The 20272-nt window shown below is 34.7% G+C and overlaps 1 protein-coding gene across 1 annotated transcript in view; it reads right to left on the bottom strand.

The window, feature by feature from the left end:
* Positions 1–7605: 7605 nt before the first annotated feature.
* The window catches only part of USP38 (ubiquitin specific peptidase 38), a 29952-nt gene continuing 17285 nt past the window's right edge, over positions 7606–20272 (bottom strand). The window contains exons 7-10 of the mRNA XM_057726885.1: positions 19271–19364; positions 16570–16676; positions 14043–15402; positions 7606–8824 (exon numbers count right to left, since the gene is read on the bottom strand). Coding sequence (XP_057582868.1) covers positions 8663–8824; positions 14043–15402; positions 16570–16676; positions 19271–19364 — 1723 coding nt within the window. The 3' untranslated portion in view covers positions 7606–8662. The remainder of the gene's footprint in view (positions 8825–14042; positions 15403–16569; positions 16677–19270; positions 19365–20272) is intronic.

The raw sequence follows: 20272 nt of genomic DNA, 5'->3' as shown, positions 1-20272 counted from the left end.
TCTCTACAATTCTCTTGCTTTGGTTTGCCCTCCTTTATGTGTACGTTTTGTCTTCAAGGTGACATCCTTCACTGATAGAAGACTGTGAGCAGCAACAATGGCAACATACTTTCTGGTTCCCTTCCAGTGGAAGAGTCATTGGGTTACCTTTTAATTCAAATTTCTTTGTTTTCACTTTAACCTGTTAGTTATGAGATCACATTATTCAAGGTTTAACCTTATTCCTGTAGATTATGTTACTGAGTTATTAATCACAGTTAACATTTCCTAATAAGTTTTCCTAAGATGTGAGTAACTTATCCATTACTTATCTATTTAGTTTCAGAAATCTAAACTTATTAGAAAAAAGAGGATAAAGGATATACACTGTACACTTTCATGAGAAAAGATACCATATACATAAAGTATTATTTTCTCTGAAATATTCATTTTAAAAGCTCTCTTTGTATAGTATATATTATGTGAAGTACATAATCATACAAAAATATATACTGGGAATTAAGAACTGGAACTAAGTACACAATATCAAAATGGTGTTTTCCATTAAGATCTGTGTACTGGAGATTATGTCAATTATGTTTTCCTTAAAGTGTGCTGGGCACACAATAAGCATTCAATCTGCTTTTAAAAGAGGGTAGCAAAAAGTTTTTGAAGAGGTAGTGTATGAAAAGATAACTACTTTTGTAAATAACATTATCATAAAAAGAATGGAAGTAAATGAGAAAGAACGTAATAGATTTGAGCTTAAGACTTACTTTTGAAGTATTTTTGTTCTTTCCAAATGTGAGTTAAAAATATAATAGGCCTTTTGAACCTGTCACAAAGTCTCCCAATACCTCTAGACATTATAACAGATCTTTACTTCCACAGCAAAAGGATTCTTCTGGAAACATAAGGTATAGAAACAACAGTCAGGGATCTCTAGCACAGTGTTGCCCTGTTTCTCTGATTATTGAGCTGGAAGAGAGGTGATGGGAAGATGCTTGAATGGAAAATAAGCTACTTCTTTTCTCCAACTTGAGCTATGTAAATGTCACAAGTCAAGAGTTGCACAGACATTTGCTTATTAGATGAGTTACAAGGGCTTACATAACTGACCACATCACATATATTTTCTTTTCTGTATATCTCTCTGAAAAAAATTCTACTTTTCTCAATGTATCAATAAAGATCCTTGAAAGAATAGACTTAGATTTCTAGTTTTTCATTTTTGTTAGTAATGAGGCCTAATGTGTTCTTTTCAGCAGCAATGAGCATCTTCATTTAAACTGATAACCTTGTACTGAACTAAAGAGAAACAGCAGTACTCTAGTCAGCCTTCAGTTAGATTTTCTAACATGTGCAAGAGGCAGAGTCAAGTACAAGGGTTAGAAATATGGGAGAAAGAAAAGACCTAATATGACAATTAAATACAGCTGCAAGAAAGTAACAGGAATGCTAATTACTGAGGAATAAAATGATCAGAGCAATCTTAAGTATTAGCTTATTGAAAAGGGTCAGATGAGTTTTTGAATGAAGTGTCTACTCTGGTTCCAAAACTTCCATAGGTATAAATACTTTAAAATCAGCAAATACAGAGAGCTATCAAGATGGTGCAGTAGCAGGACATGGAGCTCACCTTCTACAAATACATCAAAGGTATATCAACATGTGGAATGATTCTCACAGAGCATCACTGAATGCTAGCAGAAGACCTCAAACTTCTGAAAGGGCAAGGAAATCTCCACGTAACCAGGTAGGACAAAAGTAAAAAAAAAGGGGGGGGGGGCAGGGAAGCAACCAGGATGGGACCCGCACCCCTGGGAGTGCGCTGTGAAAGAGGAAAGATTCCTGCACCCTAGAAAGTCCTGTCACTGTTGCGGAGATCAGTCCAGAAGGAGCGTAGCTTTGAAGCCTCAGAGGGAGAGCAGAGCAACCTGTTTTCTGGAGGCAAAATGGAGAGACCAGCACAGATTGTCGGTACCACCACCCCGCTATCCCCAGACTGAGACGTGTCTGCTGGTGCAAGCAGGGGCTGGGTGCTGAAGCTTGGCTTCAAAGGTTGGACCCAGAGAGAAGACTGGGGTTGGCTGCAAGGAGACAGCCTGAAGGGGCTGGAGTGTGGTGTAGCTGTAACTGAGGGTGTATGCAGAAGAATCCTGGGCCTGCCATAGAGGTGAGGTGCCAGATCTGCCATAGGAGACTCTTTCCCCATGCACACACGCTGAGGTGACAGGACAGTGCCGTCATGAGCCCTGGGGGGTGGGCGAGAGCTGCTGCCACCATTGCAAGCCACTGCTGAGAGACCCGGAAGCAGGTGCCAACTGCTATCTCTGCCGTCACAGGCTCTGGGAGGGCACTTGAACCACTGCTGCTGCTGTGGGCACTGGGTGCAGGCACCAGCTGCCACCACTGAGAGATATGGGGGCAAGTGCCAGCTGCTGCCGCCCTGTTGCAGGCTCTGGGAACATGCACGAGCTGACAAATCTGCATACCCCCATCAAGGGGAAAACAGCCAGCAGATGCTGAGGAAAGAAGTGGCAGATATATATACTAAAAACAGTCCTTGTGCCAAAAATAATAAACCTACACAAGCTGCATGGGGACACTCCCACATAGAAATAGCCTTTGAAGACCACAGCAGATAATTGTTTCTCCTAAACTCAGAGAGCAAGAGAAAAATAAGTAAAATGAAGAAGCAGAGGAACCACTTCCACTTAAAGACCAAGAGAATTCCCCTGAAAGAAAAACCATAAAAGAGACCTCTTCAATCTAATAGACACTAAGTTCAAAAAGGAGATAATGAAAATACTGAAGGAATTAGATAAACTATCAAAAGAAATGCAGATCACTTTAAAAAGGAACTAGAAAATATGAGGAGCCAAGAAAAATCAGAAAATTCATTTGCAGAAGTGAAAGCTGAACTAAAGGCAATGAAAAGCAGAATGAATAATGCAGAAGAATGAATAAGTGACCTGGAAGACAGAATAATGGAAATCACCCAATCAGAAGACAGAAAGTCAAATGAAAAAAAATGAAAGCAATATAAGAAACCTATGAGATAATATAAAGCATGCCAATCTATGCATAATAGGGATTCCAGAAGGAGAAGAAAGAGAAAAGGGGACTGAAAATGTATTTGAAGAAATTATGGCTGAAAACTCAAACTTAAAGAAGGAAACAGATATCCAGGTAGAAGCATAGAGTTCCAAAGAAGATGAACCCAAACAGACCTACACCAAGACATATTATACAAGTAATTAAACTGGCAAATGTTAACGATAAAGAAAGGATTCTAAAGGCAGCAAGAGAAAAACAAAGTTAATTACAAGGGAACCCCCATAAGATTATCAGCTGATTTCTCTACAGAAATGTTGCAGGCCAGAAGGGAGTGGCAAAATACATTCAAAGTCTTGAAAGGGAAAAATCTGCAACCGAGAATACTCTACCCAGCAAGATTACCATTTAAAATAGGAAGAGATAAAGAATTTCTTAGACAAGCGAAGACTAAAAGACTACAGCAATACTAAACATAGCCCCAAAGAAATACTGAAAGTTTTTATCTAAATAGAAAGGAAGCAAGAAGCTACAGGAAAGAGGAAATCACAATTGGAAAGTAAATTACTTAAGCCAGTATACAGATTAAAAAGAAAAAAAAAACTATTTGTGAAAGCGAAGATAACCACAAGGAACAGCAAAAAGGATAAATATGAAGATGTAAAAGAGGACATCAAAATCAAAAAATGTTGGGGAGAAGAGAAAGAAAATTTAGATTTTTTTTTTTAAAAGAATGTGTTTGATCCTATATGACTACCAGTCTATGGTAAGCAAATACAGGAAGGAGTTAACATACTTGAAAAACAGGGTAACCACAAATCAAAAACATACAGTAGATTCACAAAAACCAAAATGAACATAAGTATAATACAAAAGAAAATAATCAAATCATAAAAGGAAAAGCAGAAAGAAAAAGGGATAAAGAAGAAATATAAAATCAACAGGAAAACAAGGTTTAAAATAGCAATAAATATGTATCAATAATTACCTTAAATGTCAATGGACTAAATGCTCCAATCAAAAGACACAGAGTGGCAAACTGGATTAAAAAAAACAAGAGCTGCCTACAAGAGAACCACTTTAGGGCCAAGGACACACACAGACTGAAAGTGAGGGGATGGAAAAAGATATTTCATGAAAACAGAAATGACAGTGCAGGGGTTGCAATACTCATATCAGACAAAATAGACTTTAAAACAAAGGCCATAAAGAAAGATAAGGAATGACACTAAAAAATGATAAAAGTATCAATACAAGAGGATTTTACACAATCAAGTGGGACACATCCCAAGTTCCCAAGTGTGATTTGACATATGCAAATCAATGTGATATACCATATCAATGAAAGAAAGGACAAAACCACATGATCATCTCAATAGATGCAGAGAAAGCATCTGACAAAATTCAACATCCATTCATGATAAAAACTCTTACTAAAGTGGATATAGAGCGAACATATCTCAATATAATAAAAGTTATTTATCACAAACCCAGGGCCAACATAACACTCAATGGTGAAAAGGTAAAAGCCTTCCTGTTAAAATATGGAATAAGACAAAGATACCCACTGTCACCACTTTTATTCAACATATTACTGGAAGTCCTAACCACAACATTCAAGCAAGAAAAAGAAATAAAAGGTATCCAAATTGGAAGGGAAGAGGTAAAACTGTCATTACATGCAGATGACATGATAGAAAACCCTAAAGATTCTACACAAATACTAGAACTGATAAACAAATTCATCAAGGTAGCAGAATATAAGATTACCATACACAGATCAGTTGCATTTCTTTACACTAACAATGAAATATCAGAAAGGCAATGTAAAAAAAGAATATCTTTTATAATCATGCCAAAAAAATAAATAAAATACTTAGGAATAAATCTAAGAAGGCAAAAAACTTAAATGCTGAGAACTATAAAACATTAATAAAGGAAACCGAAGATGATTCAAAGAAATGAAAAGATATCCTATGCTCTTGGATTGGGAGAATAATATTGTTAAATGGCTATACTACCCAAAGCAATCTACAGATGTAATGCGATCCCTATCAAATTACCCATGACATTTTTTCACAGAATTAGAACAAATAATTCTAAAATTTATATGGAACCATAAAAGATCCAGAATTGCCAAAGCAATCCCAAGGAAAAAGAACAAAGCAGAGGCATAACCCTCCCAGACTTCAGATAATACTACAATGCTACAGTAATCAAAACAGCATGGTATTGGCACAAAAACAGACATGGATAAAGGAACAGAACAGAGAGCCCAGAAGGAAACCCACACACCTATGGACAACAAAGGAGGCAAGAATATACAATGGGAAAAAGACAGTCTCTTCAGCAAGTGGTATTGGGAAAGTTGGACAGCTGCATGGGAATCAATGAAGTCCGAACACACCCTCGCACTATGCACAAAAATAAACTCAAATGGCTTAAAGACTTAAACATAAGACATGACACCATAAAACTCCTACAAGAGATAATAGGCAAGACATTCTCTGACATAAATTATACCACTGTTTTCTTAAGTCAGTCTCCCAAGGGAATAGAAATAAAAACAAATAAATGGGACCTAATCAAAGTTACAAGCTTTTGCACAGCAAAGGAAACCATAAACAAAATGAAAAGGCAACCTATGGAATGGGAGAAAAATTTGCAAGTGATGGGACCGATAAGGGCTTAATTTCCAAAATATACCAACAACTCATACAAATCAATAACAAAAAAAACAACCCAATCAAAAATGGCCAGAAGACCTAAATGGACATTTCTTCCAAGAAGACACACAGATAACCAACAGGCACATGAGAAAATGCTCAACATCGCTAATTATTAGAGAAATGCAAACCAAAACTACAAAAAGGTACCAACTCACACCAGTCAGAATGACCATCATTAAAAAGATGACATCAAAAAAAATGTCTACAAATTAACAAATGCTGGAGAGAGTATGGATAAAAGAGAACCCGCCTCCACTGTTGGAATGTAAGTTGGTGCAGCCACTATGGAAAACAGTATGGAGGTTCCTCAAAAAACTAAAAATAGAATTACCATACGATCCAGCAATCCCACTCCTGGGCAAATATCCAGACAAAACTTGAATTCAAAAAGATATATGCACCCCAATGTTCATAGCAGCACTATTCACAATAGCCAAGACATGAAAACCACCTAAATGTCCATCGACAAATGAATGGGTAAAGATGTGATACATATATACAATGGAATGAATACTACTCGCCCATAAAAAAGAATGAAATAATGCCATCTGCAGCAACACAGATGGAACTGTAGATTGTCATACTAAGTGAAATAAGTCAGAAGGAGAAAGACAAATACCATATGGTATCACTTATACATGGAATCTAAACCATGACACAAAGGAACATATCTACAAAACAGAAACAGACACACATAAGTAGAAAATAGACTTGGTTGCCAAGGGGGAGGAGAGGTGGGGGAGGGATGGACTGGGAGTTTGGGGTTATCAGATGCAAACTATTACATATAGAATGGATAAACAACAAGGTCCTACTGTAGAGCACAGGGAACTATATTCAATATACTGAGCTAAACCAAATTGGAAAACAATATAATAAAGAATGCATATATATGTATAATTGAATCACTTTGCTGTATGCATAAATTAGCACATTGTAAATCAACTATACTTCAATTAAAAAAATTTAGCAAATAATTAGTTACTATATTTTTAATCTTAAAAGTAAATCTTTAATTTCCAGTCTTTGGTAGTGGTATGAAGTTATCTAAATATGCTCAATATTATTACATAACTAGAATTTCATCTTTGTGTTATCATTTTGAAAATTCAATATGTATTTCTTTGACACTTAAAAATCCTCAAATGATTTGCTATTCATTGGTGAAACTTTGTGTAGGTCTGTCTTTATGGAAATTCCTAGTAGAAGCAGCTGAACCCAGTATCAACCCACCAAGTATTAAATTACTTTACCAATTTCAGTAGATGCTAACACTAGCATCTAGCCCGTGGATAACTGAATGCATAGCTTAGACATTCACTATTAGAACAAGAAGTCCACAGGAAAGAAAGTTGATAAAAATCCTTCTGCTTCAGTGATTTGTAGGGAAGAGAAATCTCAATTCTGCAAAGAATTTCCAGTTTTTGACTAATCCAATCAGTTTTCCTAATCTTCCTGGTGACCAGAAAGTAGGAAGTAGTAGAATGAAGATGAGGAGTTCTGTTTTTAACCACTGCCATTAAAAGCTTGGGAACAAGATAAACCCCAAATCACCAAAGAACATTCTTTCCTTAAAATGTTTTCACAATAAATATGACCAATCTTCAGAACAATGTACACCATGGATAAGTTAAAACTTTTAGGAATGGGGACAATTGGGATAACTCCTGAATACTGTATAATCAAGACCCAGGAGAAGTGACTTGTTTCCAGTTTCCTGGCAAAAGAAAACGTGGGACTGACATTTCAACATTTTATCTGAAACTGTGAAACAGAAACAACTGTGCAAAACACGACTCAAATGAAAACAAAAAAACAAAACCCAAATGTACAACTCTAAAAATACATGATCAATGTTTAATATTCTGAGGATTAAGTAACAAAATCAAAAAATTTTTTTTACTTGACTAGGTTCATTTCCTTCGAATTCTTCTAAGAGTTAAAAACAAACTATCACACTTATTGATTTAGAACCATCAGATTTTACTTCAGGAAAATCTAACACCTTTCAAAAAGTTATAATTTTAATGTTAGCACAAAAAATTACTTCCTAACATTTCATTTTAAAAAAACTTTTCTGCAGCCAAAGATTCCTATTTTTGAATAACAGTACTGCAAGGCACATACAGAACTCACCTCCTTCAATACACACAGAAGATATACTCCCTGAAATAGAATTTTTAAAATCCTCAAACAATTAGAAATACTACAAAGTTAGCAATTTTTAGGTAAAAATGTGGCTCCTACAGGATCATGCACCTTTCTTAAAATCAATTCAGCACATATGTATAAATAATCCTTTTTTTTAAAACATTTGTACTTAAAATGCAGATACAGTGATGCTGAAGACAGCACTGAACAAACCTGAAAAGTATTACAGCTCGATAAAGTTTACGTTATTGCCTTCATGAGAGACTGTATCATCTCTAGTATTCTCAAAGACAAATTTAATAATGGGGTAATTACACAGGAAATAAAAATTTTCTCTTTCCTTTTTAACAATATTTTCGTCACCTCTAACACCAATTCTTTAAATAGGATGCTAAATGAAATCTATTTTTTGTTCAGTAAAACTGAGGACAGGACCATTTAAATGCCTCTACTAAATTTAATGCAGCTTAATTAGGGACCAGGTACATATTTTCCTCTAAAAATTTTTGGTCAAGCATGTCTAACCATAAAAGCAAATGGAATTTTAAGAGGTAGATTTTTTTCCCATGATGCATTTTGTTAATAAATGTATTGTCAAGAAAATAAAAACAAGCACTCAGTGTGTTTTCTTAAGGGTCTAATGAAAAGAAAAATAAAAGATAGATATGATATTTGTTACAGTCTGACATTTTAACAGTCATAGTATTGGATGTTTTGTAACCAGTGCATTTTGGACTCTCTCAGCATCAAAATACGAGTCTGCCAACTGTATTAAATCCTCCTCCACCCCCACCACCAGTTGGTCCACAGCTTCCTGGTGGATCATTGTCGTCAAATCCATTGGGCCGAAATGAACAGGACGCAGATGCAGCTTGCAGGGCCCGGGCTCGAGCATTCAACTCTTGTTCCTAAAATTAAAAAGTTTTTATGAAATTAAAATTCTAAACACAGTGGATGGGTATATCACCTATACAAATATTTTTAAATTACCTTAATCCTTAATAAGCATCCTTCAAATCTCAGTAACTTTAAAAATATTGATTGCACTAATCTTTACCAAATCTTACTAAAGTGCATAATCACAGATGGAGCAAACAAGATAGAGAGCAAAATCCTGGTGTAAGTCTATAAAGAGTGACAGATACTGAAGGCTGTTCTCTTTCAATACCCCACTTTACAAAAGAGGAAACTGAAGCCCTATGGTCTTAAATTTTCTCTACAGAAATATCACAGTTCTTGCAACTCATCAACATACACAAGAATGGGTTTCCTTTCTAAGACACAAAACACAGAATTCAAAGGCTATGACAATGGATTATCTGCTTTCAGTCAAGTGGGGTTAATTTGGAAGTGGGTGATTACAGTAAAAAGTGTAAATAATCAAAGAAGGCTGAATTTTTTCCTACCCTTTCCTCCGAATATTTCTCCGTAGAGGTAAATGAACCCTGTCTACTTACAGTATTGCTTAAAACATTCCTCTACTTTTTAGATTATTAGAACTTTTATAAGGAACCATATTCATCTATGTGCCAGACACATATTAGGTGCTCAATAAATATTAATGATTGCAGACTAGAACACCATTAGGCACTTAGCCACAAAAGGAACAAATGTGAATAAACACATTTATTTCCTTATAAATTGCAAATTCACTTGGCAAGGTGTAGAACTGGATATTTTTTGGAAATAAATGTATGTATTTATTTTTATTTATTGGCTGTGTTGGGTCTTCATTGCTGCACATGGGCTTTCTTTCATTGCTGCACATGGGCTTTCTCTAGTTGCGGTAAGCAGGGGCTACTCTTCACTGTGGTGTGCAAGCTCCTCACTGCGGTGGCTTCTCTTGCTGCAGAGCATAGACTCTAAGTGCATGGGCTTCAATACTTGCAGCACACAGGCTCAACAGTTGTGGCTCACAGGCTCTAGAGCACAGGCTCAATAGTTGTGGTGCACGGGCTTAGCTGCTCCACGGCATGTGGATCTTCCCAGAACAGAGCTCGAACCCGTGTCCCTTGCATTGGCAGGCAGATTCTTAACCATTGCACCACCTAGGAAGTCCCTAGAACTGGATTCTACAACTGGCATAAAATCCTAGGAAGAATAGGCAAAATATTCTGGCATATGTCCAATTTTCTGGGAAAGTGTCTGTAACTTTCAAATGAGGTCATCAGTGTCATCAAGGTCTAAAAGCCACTGGTGTAACAGCATAACCCTTAACTGGTTAGGTATAATCATCCTGAAGAACTTTCACAGTACCATCAACGTTAAAAACAAAAACAGTACTATTTTCAACTTTTCAACTAAAAGCCCAATTACTTAGCTCCTCCTGGGAAGGTAATATTATTTTACAATTTCTAGCTAAAGTTTCTGAGTTGACTATTCTATCTTCTTCATGAGATGCCCAATTTTTATTATGAAGAAAGAATCCCAGGCTTACCCTGACATCTATCCCTCACATTATAGACACTCGGTTTCTTGGCAAGCATACAGCGACTGCTGTGGGATTCCCAATACACAAAATTACCAAGAACCACATATTTTTATGGCTGAATGTAACCTTAGATAAGAAATCCTTATAGCAGAATGGGCTAATTAACCAGTCTCTGACAGGCCTTAGAGAGGCTTTTAAAATTTAATTTGCAGGATATTTCTCAAAAACATTTTTTTCATTAACTCTATCATTTACAACATGTATAACTGCTGGCTCCTCTGTATCATGTCTAACCACACAATGTTTTTCAGGAGCTATATTAATTTATTCTTCTATTTGTAAAATTAAAGAATTATGTTTTACAGACAGAAAATAAAAGCTGCCATAGATGTATCAGAAATGGACACAAAAATAAGAAACAAAAATCCTCTATTCTGCCTCTATAATCTATTAAGCTATCTATCCGAGCAATGAAAATATGACTCTGTATCTAAGAAACAATATCTGGTTTAGGATACAGATCATATTCCCTAATGAAATAAATAAAACTCAGTAAATATGTAAAGTAGAGTTCAAGAAGTTCTGCTCCCAAAAGATACAGCAAATTTTGCCTAGACTTTGTTAAAAAATGATTTCCCACCAGAAACTATGTTGAAGGACCTACAAAATACCAAACTTAGTAATACCACTGCTTCTGAGACACCTGAAACCTATTTTATAAGATATAGAGCTTCCCAAGAAAGTAATATTCCTTTTTTTCTTTCTTCGCTATTTATATAAACACATGGCTGATGGAGAAAAATATATGATATTCTGTTTTCAGAAGATAAGCTTAAACTATGGATAAAAGTAGGGGAAACTGCTTTTCATTTTATTTCTTTAATATAGATGAGAATAATAGGTAAATGTCACAAATTATGAATCTCACAGCATATGTAATTTATATTCCAATTTTATATCAAGTATTAAAATTAATTTCAGCAGTGGGCTGTTGATGTTGTGACAAAAAGGAGTTACTGCTGCTTTGGGACAAAAGCCTTTCAGTATATTTAGGTCTCTCATTTAAGTAATCTGTAAACATTAAATTAATCCATCTTTTTCTTTTCCTTTAAACTACACAAATATAATGTATACTCTTCTGTATGTAGGATGAAGAAAAAAATTAAGACAAACTCCCACCTCCTCCAAAGAAACAAAGGAAAGAAACCGTCTTTTAAATATAACCAAAGGAAGGAGAGAACTGTCTGCAGCTGGTATGGGACATGTGGGGATAGGTGGTGTGATTTACACAACCTTTCTCTCACTGGATCCTAACTGAAAGCATGCTCTTCGCAGTTCAGACACTAAAATAATGGAGATACTCCTGATGGAAGCTGGGGAGAGAAATATATGAAGAGTCAAGCCCTTTCCAAAATTTACTTCAAGATCCACAATGTGTATTGCTATTGTGTCAGGCTAGGATACAGAGTAGAAAATAGTTTGTCAGATAGGATATTTTTGCCCAGGCTTTTCAAAACCTGCCAGTACTAGGAAGAGCAAGAGTCTTTCTAACACTTGTAAATCTAGTTGTGACTTTACTCAACTCTGCATCCTTACTTTTACTAAGATTTGATTAAGTTTTTTACAACTGTTTTATAAATAGGTATAATGATATTTCTTAAAGCCAAAGCTGTATCCTAGACATAGCAATCTATTACAAAGCATTATTACTATGAAATGGGCACAAACTTTTAACTGTACCTCAAGAATGAATGTAAAAACAAAACAGAATAAGAGCAAAAACATATACATACATGTCTCATGTGTTCAAAACTAAAAAATGATTGTTGAAAACTGGCGTATACAAAATCTCAACACCACACATTCTCACTCCCTAGCAATTATGAAAACAGTCATCAGAAGAACAGGAGAAACACTACAGTCTCCTAATGCAAACTTAAAATGCCAGGATGACTCAGTTATACAATATGAGGAACATCACAGATCAAACCTTATCAATTACATTACTGTATTTAAAGGTAAATAATACAAAGTCTAAATATATTTAAGTTTCTAATTAACAGTTGAGTATTTGAGTATTTGTTTTTGTAATGTGCCTTAAAAAGGCACTTTGATAATGAAGCTTTAATAGCCTAAGAGTCTTAATACAGGTAAAAAAACACCTTAGTGTAAAATTTAGTGACACCATCTTTGCATTAAAACTGGCCAATCTGAGACTTAAAATGGAATTTAGAACAACTGCACAACACTGAGAAACTGAATTAACAAAGTACATAATGGTTTTCCTTTATAATGACATGTAAGAGTATTAAAATAATAATGAAAAGAATGGCTCATCACACATAAACACTGTAAAATCAGGACGTACTGGGGTAAATGGCAAGATAGAGAAAATCACGTAGAGCTAGACTGCAATACAAGTAGTTGTTATGGTTAAAAAAGCTTTTGGCATTCCAGTGACAGAAGTTAGAGTAGTTTCTGCATATTTTCAAAAGTCAAGATTGCACTGGGCCTTATTTTCATAGTTTATATTGTAGAAAATTTCTATTTCAACCTAACCCTCTTACCCTCATTCTACCTCTCCAACCTTCAAGAACCATGATGATTCCTATCTAAGTGCTTATTTGATAGGTAGTGAGAAGGACATGGTGGAGTATATTCTGTTACCTTGATCATAAGCCTTCTGACTAGATGTTAGAGTCTTTGGTAGTGAATAATGAGTATTGTTTCTTTTTCTGTAAACTGTATTGTTTTTGTGTGACTCTGGAACATTGCCATACTCCTTTAAAAATGTATCATGTATCATTATTGGAGTATTTTATAATAGTAAATTTGAAAATTTTTGAGTAAACTTCCCTCTAAAAATCAGTACTATTTTTTCTCTTATTCTATATCTTTTAGGAGTTTGTAACAAAATTTTTAGAAACTTACTTATTTAAACTTGTAAAATCATTTGGACTACCCAATTAATACACCTACAATTTTAACTACAATCTACTTCTGGTCCTTTATGTTGATAGCAAGTTGGCAGGTTTCAAAGAAAACTACTTTCACAGCAAGGTCTTTATTAACTTTAAAGTAAGAAAAATCATTAACTCCTTGCAAAAAGTATAAGAAAATTCAGCTCATACGAAACATTTACTCCATACTTTTTATTTACTAATTGTTCTATTGCCTTGGTTCTACTGATCAGGTCCTTAGAGAATACAAGTATCCTTTCTTTACATATTCTGCATTTAGTGTCCTTTATTTTATCCACCTGAATGTCAATAAATAGTCCTTAAAATATTCATACGAAGGTCTAGATGGAATAAATACAAATTTAGCAGCTGTTTCCCCTGGCAGGTAGGACTAAAGTGAAGAGGAAAATACTTCCATTTTATTAAACCTCCTACATTTCTGTATGGCAAGATTTTATAATGATCACATATTTTGTAATTAAAAACAAATAAGGGCTTCTACACTGCATCTAATTGTGACTTTTTATAACTAATTCATAACATTAGAAAGTAAGAAAATTTAGTTATACTGGTTGAACCTATTTCATATAAATCCAGATTCAAATTTCAAAATCACCACTTTGTAAATTCCTTGAAAATGCAGAAGTTGGATTTCAAAATTAAGGCACTTATTTAACCACCTGTCAATTGTTTAAATATTTTCCACAAATGATGAAGCTTATATTTCCAACTTACCTGTAAATATAGTTTATTGTCTTTTGTTATAGCGTCCATTAGTTCTTTCTGTAGAGGTGGGTCTCCATTTACCCAGAGTCCAGTGGTTGAATTATTACCATTTAAACCATTAGTGCTGTTCTGTTTTTTATACAAAAGCACATAAGCTGTGTCCTTGGGAAACCTACTTGTAATTTTCTGGACTGACTGAAATGAAGTAAACGTCACTCTGCTGTCATTAAATAAAAACCATTCTTTTGACATTTCCTTACTTTCCAAATCCTGTTCAACAACTGCACTGGGGCTATCTCTCCCCAGTAAATGACTGTGGGAGGAGGCTAATGCCAGAGTTTCGGGCTGGTGGCACATCTGGTACGAGGACTCTGTACCTGTGATGTTTCTGGCGTAAGAATAGTAATGCCCGCTTTCAGAGGATACACCAGAGTGAACGACAACGGAACTCAATAGATAGGGCACCAATTTTGGGGAGCAAGATTCTTCAGTCCCAGAAGGCTTTAATTTTTTAGCTAGATTCTCACTAATATCAGTGAAGTCAACATCTAGAGACCAACTTTCTGACAATGGAGAAAAAGAAGTAGTTCTTTTAACTGGCAACTCCAAAACCAGTGGCAGTGACACATTGTCTAGGATTTTTCTTCTCACATGATACTTCTGATCATATGAAAATCTTAGGAGAGTAAGAATAAGGTATTCAGGTTCCTCTGTGATTTGCATAGTTTTCTCGGCATTCTGCAGAGAGGCACAGTTTTCACAATAATATTGGTTATCACCAGTAAGAATCTCTGGAGCCAAAAAATAATTTAGTAAATCAGTTACTGAAGGTGTGGTTTCACCTCCTGTTTTCTGAGGTACATCTTTATTAGCAAGTGTCTTGCTAGAGTCATTAGAGACAGAAGTGTCTTCAGTACAGCAAAACTCATCAGGACTGTCGACCATTCTTTCATTCACAGCTGAGTCACAAGCAGAGGCAGCTGTTGATGGATTACAGACTCCTGGTTCTTTTGAAGGACCAGGTACACTGGCCTGCATTAGACCATCATCTTGTGTACTGGGTGATGATGCCAGATCTTGAAAAGACAAGTCTTCCATAGAAGAGGAAGGACAAAAGGCAAGTGAAAGATCTGTAAAGGCTTCCACTTTTTGTGAGGTACTCCTGCAGTTCAAACAACATATGTGAGTTCGTAATTTTCCTCCAAACATTTTTTCGATTAATGTCTTCTCACCATCACTTGTGCAAGGGGTCTCTGTTAGTACAGCTGCCTTATTGGCTACTTCTCGTAAAGAAGTTTCACTGCACCCCAGACTTTCAGAAGGCTTGTGTGAGGACTGAATTTTCAAGATCCTTTCTTCTTCATGGAGCCTGCAGGAGAGTATATCTTTATATAGCTACTTCGCTAAATTTAAATGTCATTTCTACTTTAAAATATTGGTTGATTATGTAAATAGCCAAATTATTCTTATCTAATATAATGCTTAATTGAAAAAATCAAGTTTCTCCTCCTTTAATCAAGAGGAATATTGAACAGTTTGAGAATGTAGATCAGAAGAGAAGTTAGGGACTGTTCCTACCCTATATTCTCATTACACTTTCTTCATACTGCTATTTTATAGCACTTATTATAGTTAATTATATATGTCTACTAACTGTCTTATATATCTTTGTCTGCCTGGCATCTCACAGAAAGCCTGGCACAAAGAAACCACCCAACATATCTTTGCTGAATGGAAGGAAGGCTGGAGTTCAACTAACTTTGCTAGTCATTCACATAACAGAAGGGAGGCAAAGACAGGGAAATAACAGGTTTTATTAACTAAGTGGTAAGAAGACAATAAAACTTACTAAAGCCACCCAATTATGAACTGGTCTAAAGAGAAGTTATTAAATTTCTTTGTCTCAGGATGCCCTTATATTCTTAAAAATAACTGAGGAACCCAAGAGCTTTCATTTATGTGGTTATATCTATCAATATTTACTGTATTCAAAAATTGAGAATAAAAGTAATAATACATTTAAAAATAATAATAAACTCATTACATGTTAATATAAATAACATTTTTAAGTGAAAAATAGTTATATTTTCTAAACTCCCCAATATTTAGTGAGATGAATGGCACTATTTTACATTTTGCGAATATTTCAAGTATCTGGCTTAACAGAAAACAGACTGGATCCTCATATCTGCTCTGCATTCAATCTATTGTGATTGTTTTGAATAAGTATATGAAGAAAATCTGGCCTCAAATACATATACACAGATATACAGCTGGAAAAGGGAAGAGCTCTGAAAGTGTTTTGGGACCCCTGGGGGTAGGACCCACACTTTGAGAACAGCTGGTCTAAAGTAAGAAAATTAAAAAAAGAAACCAAATTAAAAGCAAAAGAACACTTTAAAAAAATACAATAAATGCAAGGTATTTTAGAGATTAACACTTGAAATATGTCCTTAAAGGTAAGAATAATGTTCTGTAGAAATAATCTGTTATGAAAGAACATAATTCAGATCACAGCTTTAGAAATACTCATTACCTGTCTAGTAGAAACCTGAGGTATTCAGAGCAGTCTTGTTGTGATCTGGGGGTAAACCATGGAGGTCTGGAAGCCTCAAAGAATATCCGAGGTGCATATGCTTCTCTCTTTTGATAGAGAAAACACAAGGGAGTGATTCTCACACCATGAACCAAATAACTGAAATCTTAATATATAATGCTTAATAAAGATTACTAAAATTACATTGGCTTAAACTTTACTACAAAGTGCCAAATATGGAACACATAAAATTAGTTACAAATAAATTTAGGTAACTTTCAGTCATAACTTTTCATTCTGAAAATGAGAATTAAGATCTAGAGAAACTATGTGCCTTGTCCAAGATCATATAGCTAAATTAGTGGCAGAGGGGATTATATCAGAACCCAAATCTCTTTAACTTAATATAATGTTCCTGGTATTAACCCTCTATGTGCTTGAGTCCATAATTAACAAAAAAAATCAAATCTTAAAAAAATGCTAGTGAATATATATTTTGGATAAAGTAATAAGGGGCATACTCTATAGAGCCATGAATACTCATTATAGGTGAAAATTTCCTTGACTGAGTACACATGTCATAAGTGTACAGAAGATGAACACACTGGTTAGGGACCTTGCTGATTTTATTTTTATTTTTTTAGTACAGAGGCAGTTTAGTGAAGTGGCTACTTGTGGACCTCAGAGCAAGCTAGGCTAAAATCCTAGATTTTGCCATGACAAAAAAAAAAAAAAAAAGGCATCTGAAAAGTTGATTGTAACTTGAAAATTTAGAATTTGAATATTTGTGGTATATGACAGAATTCTCAGTTAAGGAAATTTTTTTATCAAAATAGGAGTATTTATGACATTTTGAAGAAAAGGAATTTGGTGCACTGGTTGAACAGGGGTTCCAGAATCATTTGGTTTATATTTCAACCTTGCCACTTGTTTGCATGACCATGAAAGCAGGTAACATAAGCCCCATTTCTTCACCTGTAAAATAGGGATACTACCTTATTACCTCATAGATTGATTTTGAGGATTAAGAGATAATATATGTAAACCACTTAGCACAGGACCTAGGCAAATTTAAATGCTCAATAAATGTTAGCTTTATTCATTATAAAAAGAAATGCCTTTTAAATTATATAGGGAAAATCTACCTACCTAAAACAGTCCTTTGTCAGCCTGCTACAGACAGGGTCTCACCTATGACAGAACTTTACAGAACTAATTAGGTTCTCCTGTTAATTCCTTTCTCCTTTTGTCGGGAGTGTGGAAGCCTCCTAAGATTATTTACTAATAGCTCTGACTTAATAAGTTAATATAGTATATATAATGTATTTATATCTACATGTATACACACAGATACACATATACATATATATCATACAGCTGACCACTGAACAACATGGGGGTTAGGGGTGCCAAACCTCTGCTTAGTCAAAAACCTGTATACAACTTCATGGTAGGTCCGCCGTATTTGTGGTTCTGCATCTGCGGACTCAAACAACCATGGATTGTGTAGTACTGTAGTACATATTTTTTGAAAAAAATTCACATGTAAGTGGGTCCTCGCAGTTCAGACATGTGACATTCAAGGGTCAACTCTATATAGTACATAGTAAATACAGACTAGTGATAAAGCAAGTACATAAATCTGTTTACTAGAAAACAATGGGAGTTGCAGGGAGATTTCATCTCCCTTGGTCCTGAGATGTTAAATTTAATTTGTGAACATATTTCCCCCCAGAGAGAGAATAGTAAAATGATCCCTTGAGTACCTCATAGGCCATCACTCTCATCTCATATGTCAATCCTGTCTTCTTTCTATTTAAGAAGTTATACCTGAGATATTTCTCAGCTTGTACACAGAAAACAAAGCATTCCTATCAACTCAATTCTACTGATTTTGAATCTATCTTCTCTTCTGGCTGTAACTACCTACTCCTTTAGACCTCTATGAAACTAAGACAATCAGAGTAAAACCAGAATATTTATTATTTATAAATGATATATAATATTCATATGCATTACTCAAAACAAAGTGTAAGTTCCTTGAGCATAAGGATTCCTTTTTGAACGCTTAGCAGACTGCATACTGTGTATCTCAATAAATGTCTGTTTACTATATGTGACATTCTTGCCATTAGCATAAATTCATTTCCTTGGATTAATTTGTGGACATAAAAGATCATCACAAAATTTTAAGCTCTAGAACTAAACAGGTAAACAGTTTGTCCATTAAGTTCTAGAGCTTAAAAGTTTAGTCATAATGAAAGGGTATATATATTAGAAATGAGAGAAAAAAGAAGACAAAATGCCACAAGATTATTTTAAGTGTTCATTTTTAATTGTTCATTACTGTGAAAATCTACCAATTAGTATCTATAAACTTAATATTAAAGATGCATTTTAAAAGATTTCTTCATGAAAGAGCTTACTTTTTAGATAGAAAATCAGATTTTATCTATAATAATTAGAATAATGGGTCAGTAAAATATTCATCTACAAGAATGTAAGGTAGAAGGGAGACATAAAAACTTAGGACATATCCTGATCTCAGGCAGTATCTCTTTAGATTTCTATGTGGATTTGTTGAGCTGTGAGAGATATCTTATATATTATTTCATCAGTTAAAAAGGTTCACCAAGTTTGATATAATGTGAAGTTTAAAGATTATCAATGCAGTTAACATATACATACTACACACACTCACCTGTGTATGAGCCAAAAAGGCAAAAAGATGCTGTAATTTTTTCATTAATGAATTGCACCCATTTAGATTTAAAGATAATACTTGTCTCCTGAAACTGAAAGATAATAAAATATAGTGATTTTCATATACATGATGCATTTTTTAAAAGCTAAAGGGAAGTTAGTTCAAGAACTTACTATCCTCAAAGCAAAATTTCACTTACCTGAAGGCCCTTTACCTGGCAAAGCCATTGCCTACAAATGAAGTAAAGAAGGAAGAGAATGGTAGTAACTGAACACTCACTCCGTGGCCTGGCAATGGCCACATGCTGTCACACATTACTCCTATCTTTTGGATTAGCAAATAGAAATAGATTAAGCTATTAACTAATAGCTTAAGTAAACAACTTTTAAATTCTTTCAGATCTGCATGAAATAAAAAAATATGCTGTCATCAAAACTACTGTAAAGTTAGAGTGATTTAAAAAGTGTGGTACTAGTGCCAGATGGGAAAAGAAGAAACTATTTGAAAAAAAGTACAGGAACAAATGGGTATCCATGTGGAAAAAAATGGAATTAGATAAGATTTCACATCATCACAAATGCCACAGAGGAGTAATGAGCTAAATGTAAAATACAAAACTACTTAGGTATTTAAAAGGAAAAAAAGGGGGGGAGGGAAAGGCTACCTAAAATTCAGACACTATAAATGATAAACTACATGATGATTTGACTACATAAAATAAAAAACTGCTAACATAAAATAAAAAACTGCTAACAAAACACTCCATGAATCTGAATTATACTGACTGGAAGAAAGTATGTAACAAAGAATTATCATCCAGAGTATATATAAATCAGTATGAGAAAGAAGGACCCAACAGAAAGGTGCACAATGAAAACAATAGGTTATTCAGGAAAGAAACACAAATGAACAAAGAAAACCAGACAGGGAAAAACTCTGTAATGGTCAGCAATATACACAAAGACATTTTCCTACAGACTGGAAAAATTTTTGAAGACT

The sequence above is a fragment of the Hippopotamus amphibius genome, chromosome 3 (genome assembly GCF_030028045.1).
Source record: "Hippopotamus amphibius kiboko isolate mHipAmp2 chromosome 3, mHipAmp2.hap2, whole genome shotgun sequence".
Classification (NCBI taxonomy): domain Eukaryota; kingdom Metazoa; phylum Chordata; class Mammalia; order Artiodactyla; family Hippopotamidae; genus Hippopotamus; species Hippopotamus amphibius.
Note: the sequence above shows the minus strand (reverse complement) of the source record. Positions and strands in the feature narration are given on the sequence as shown.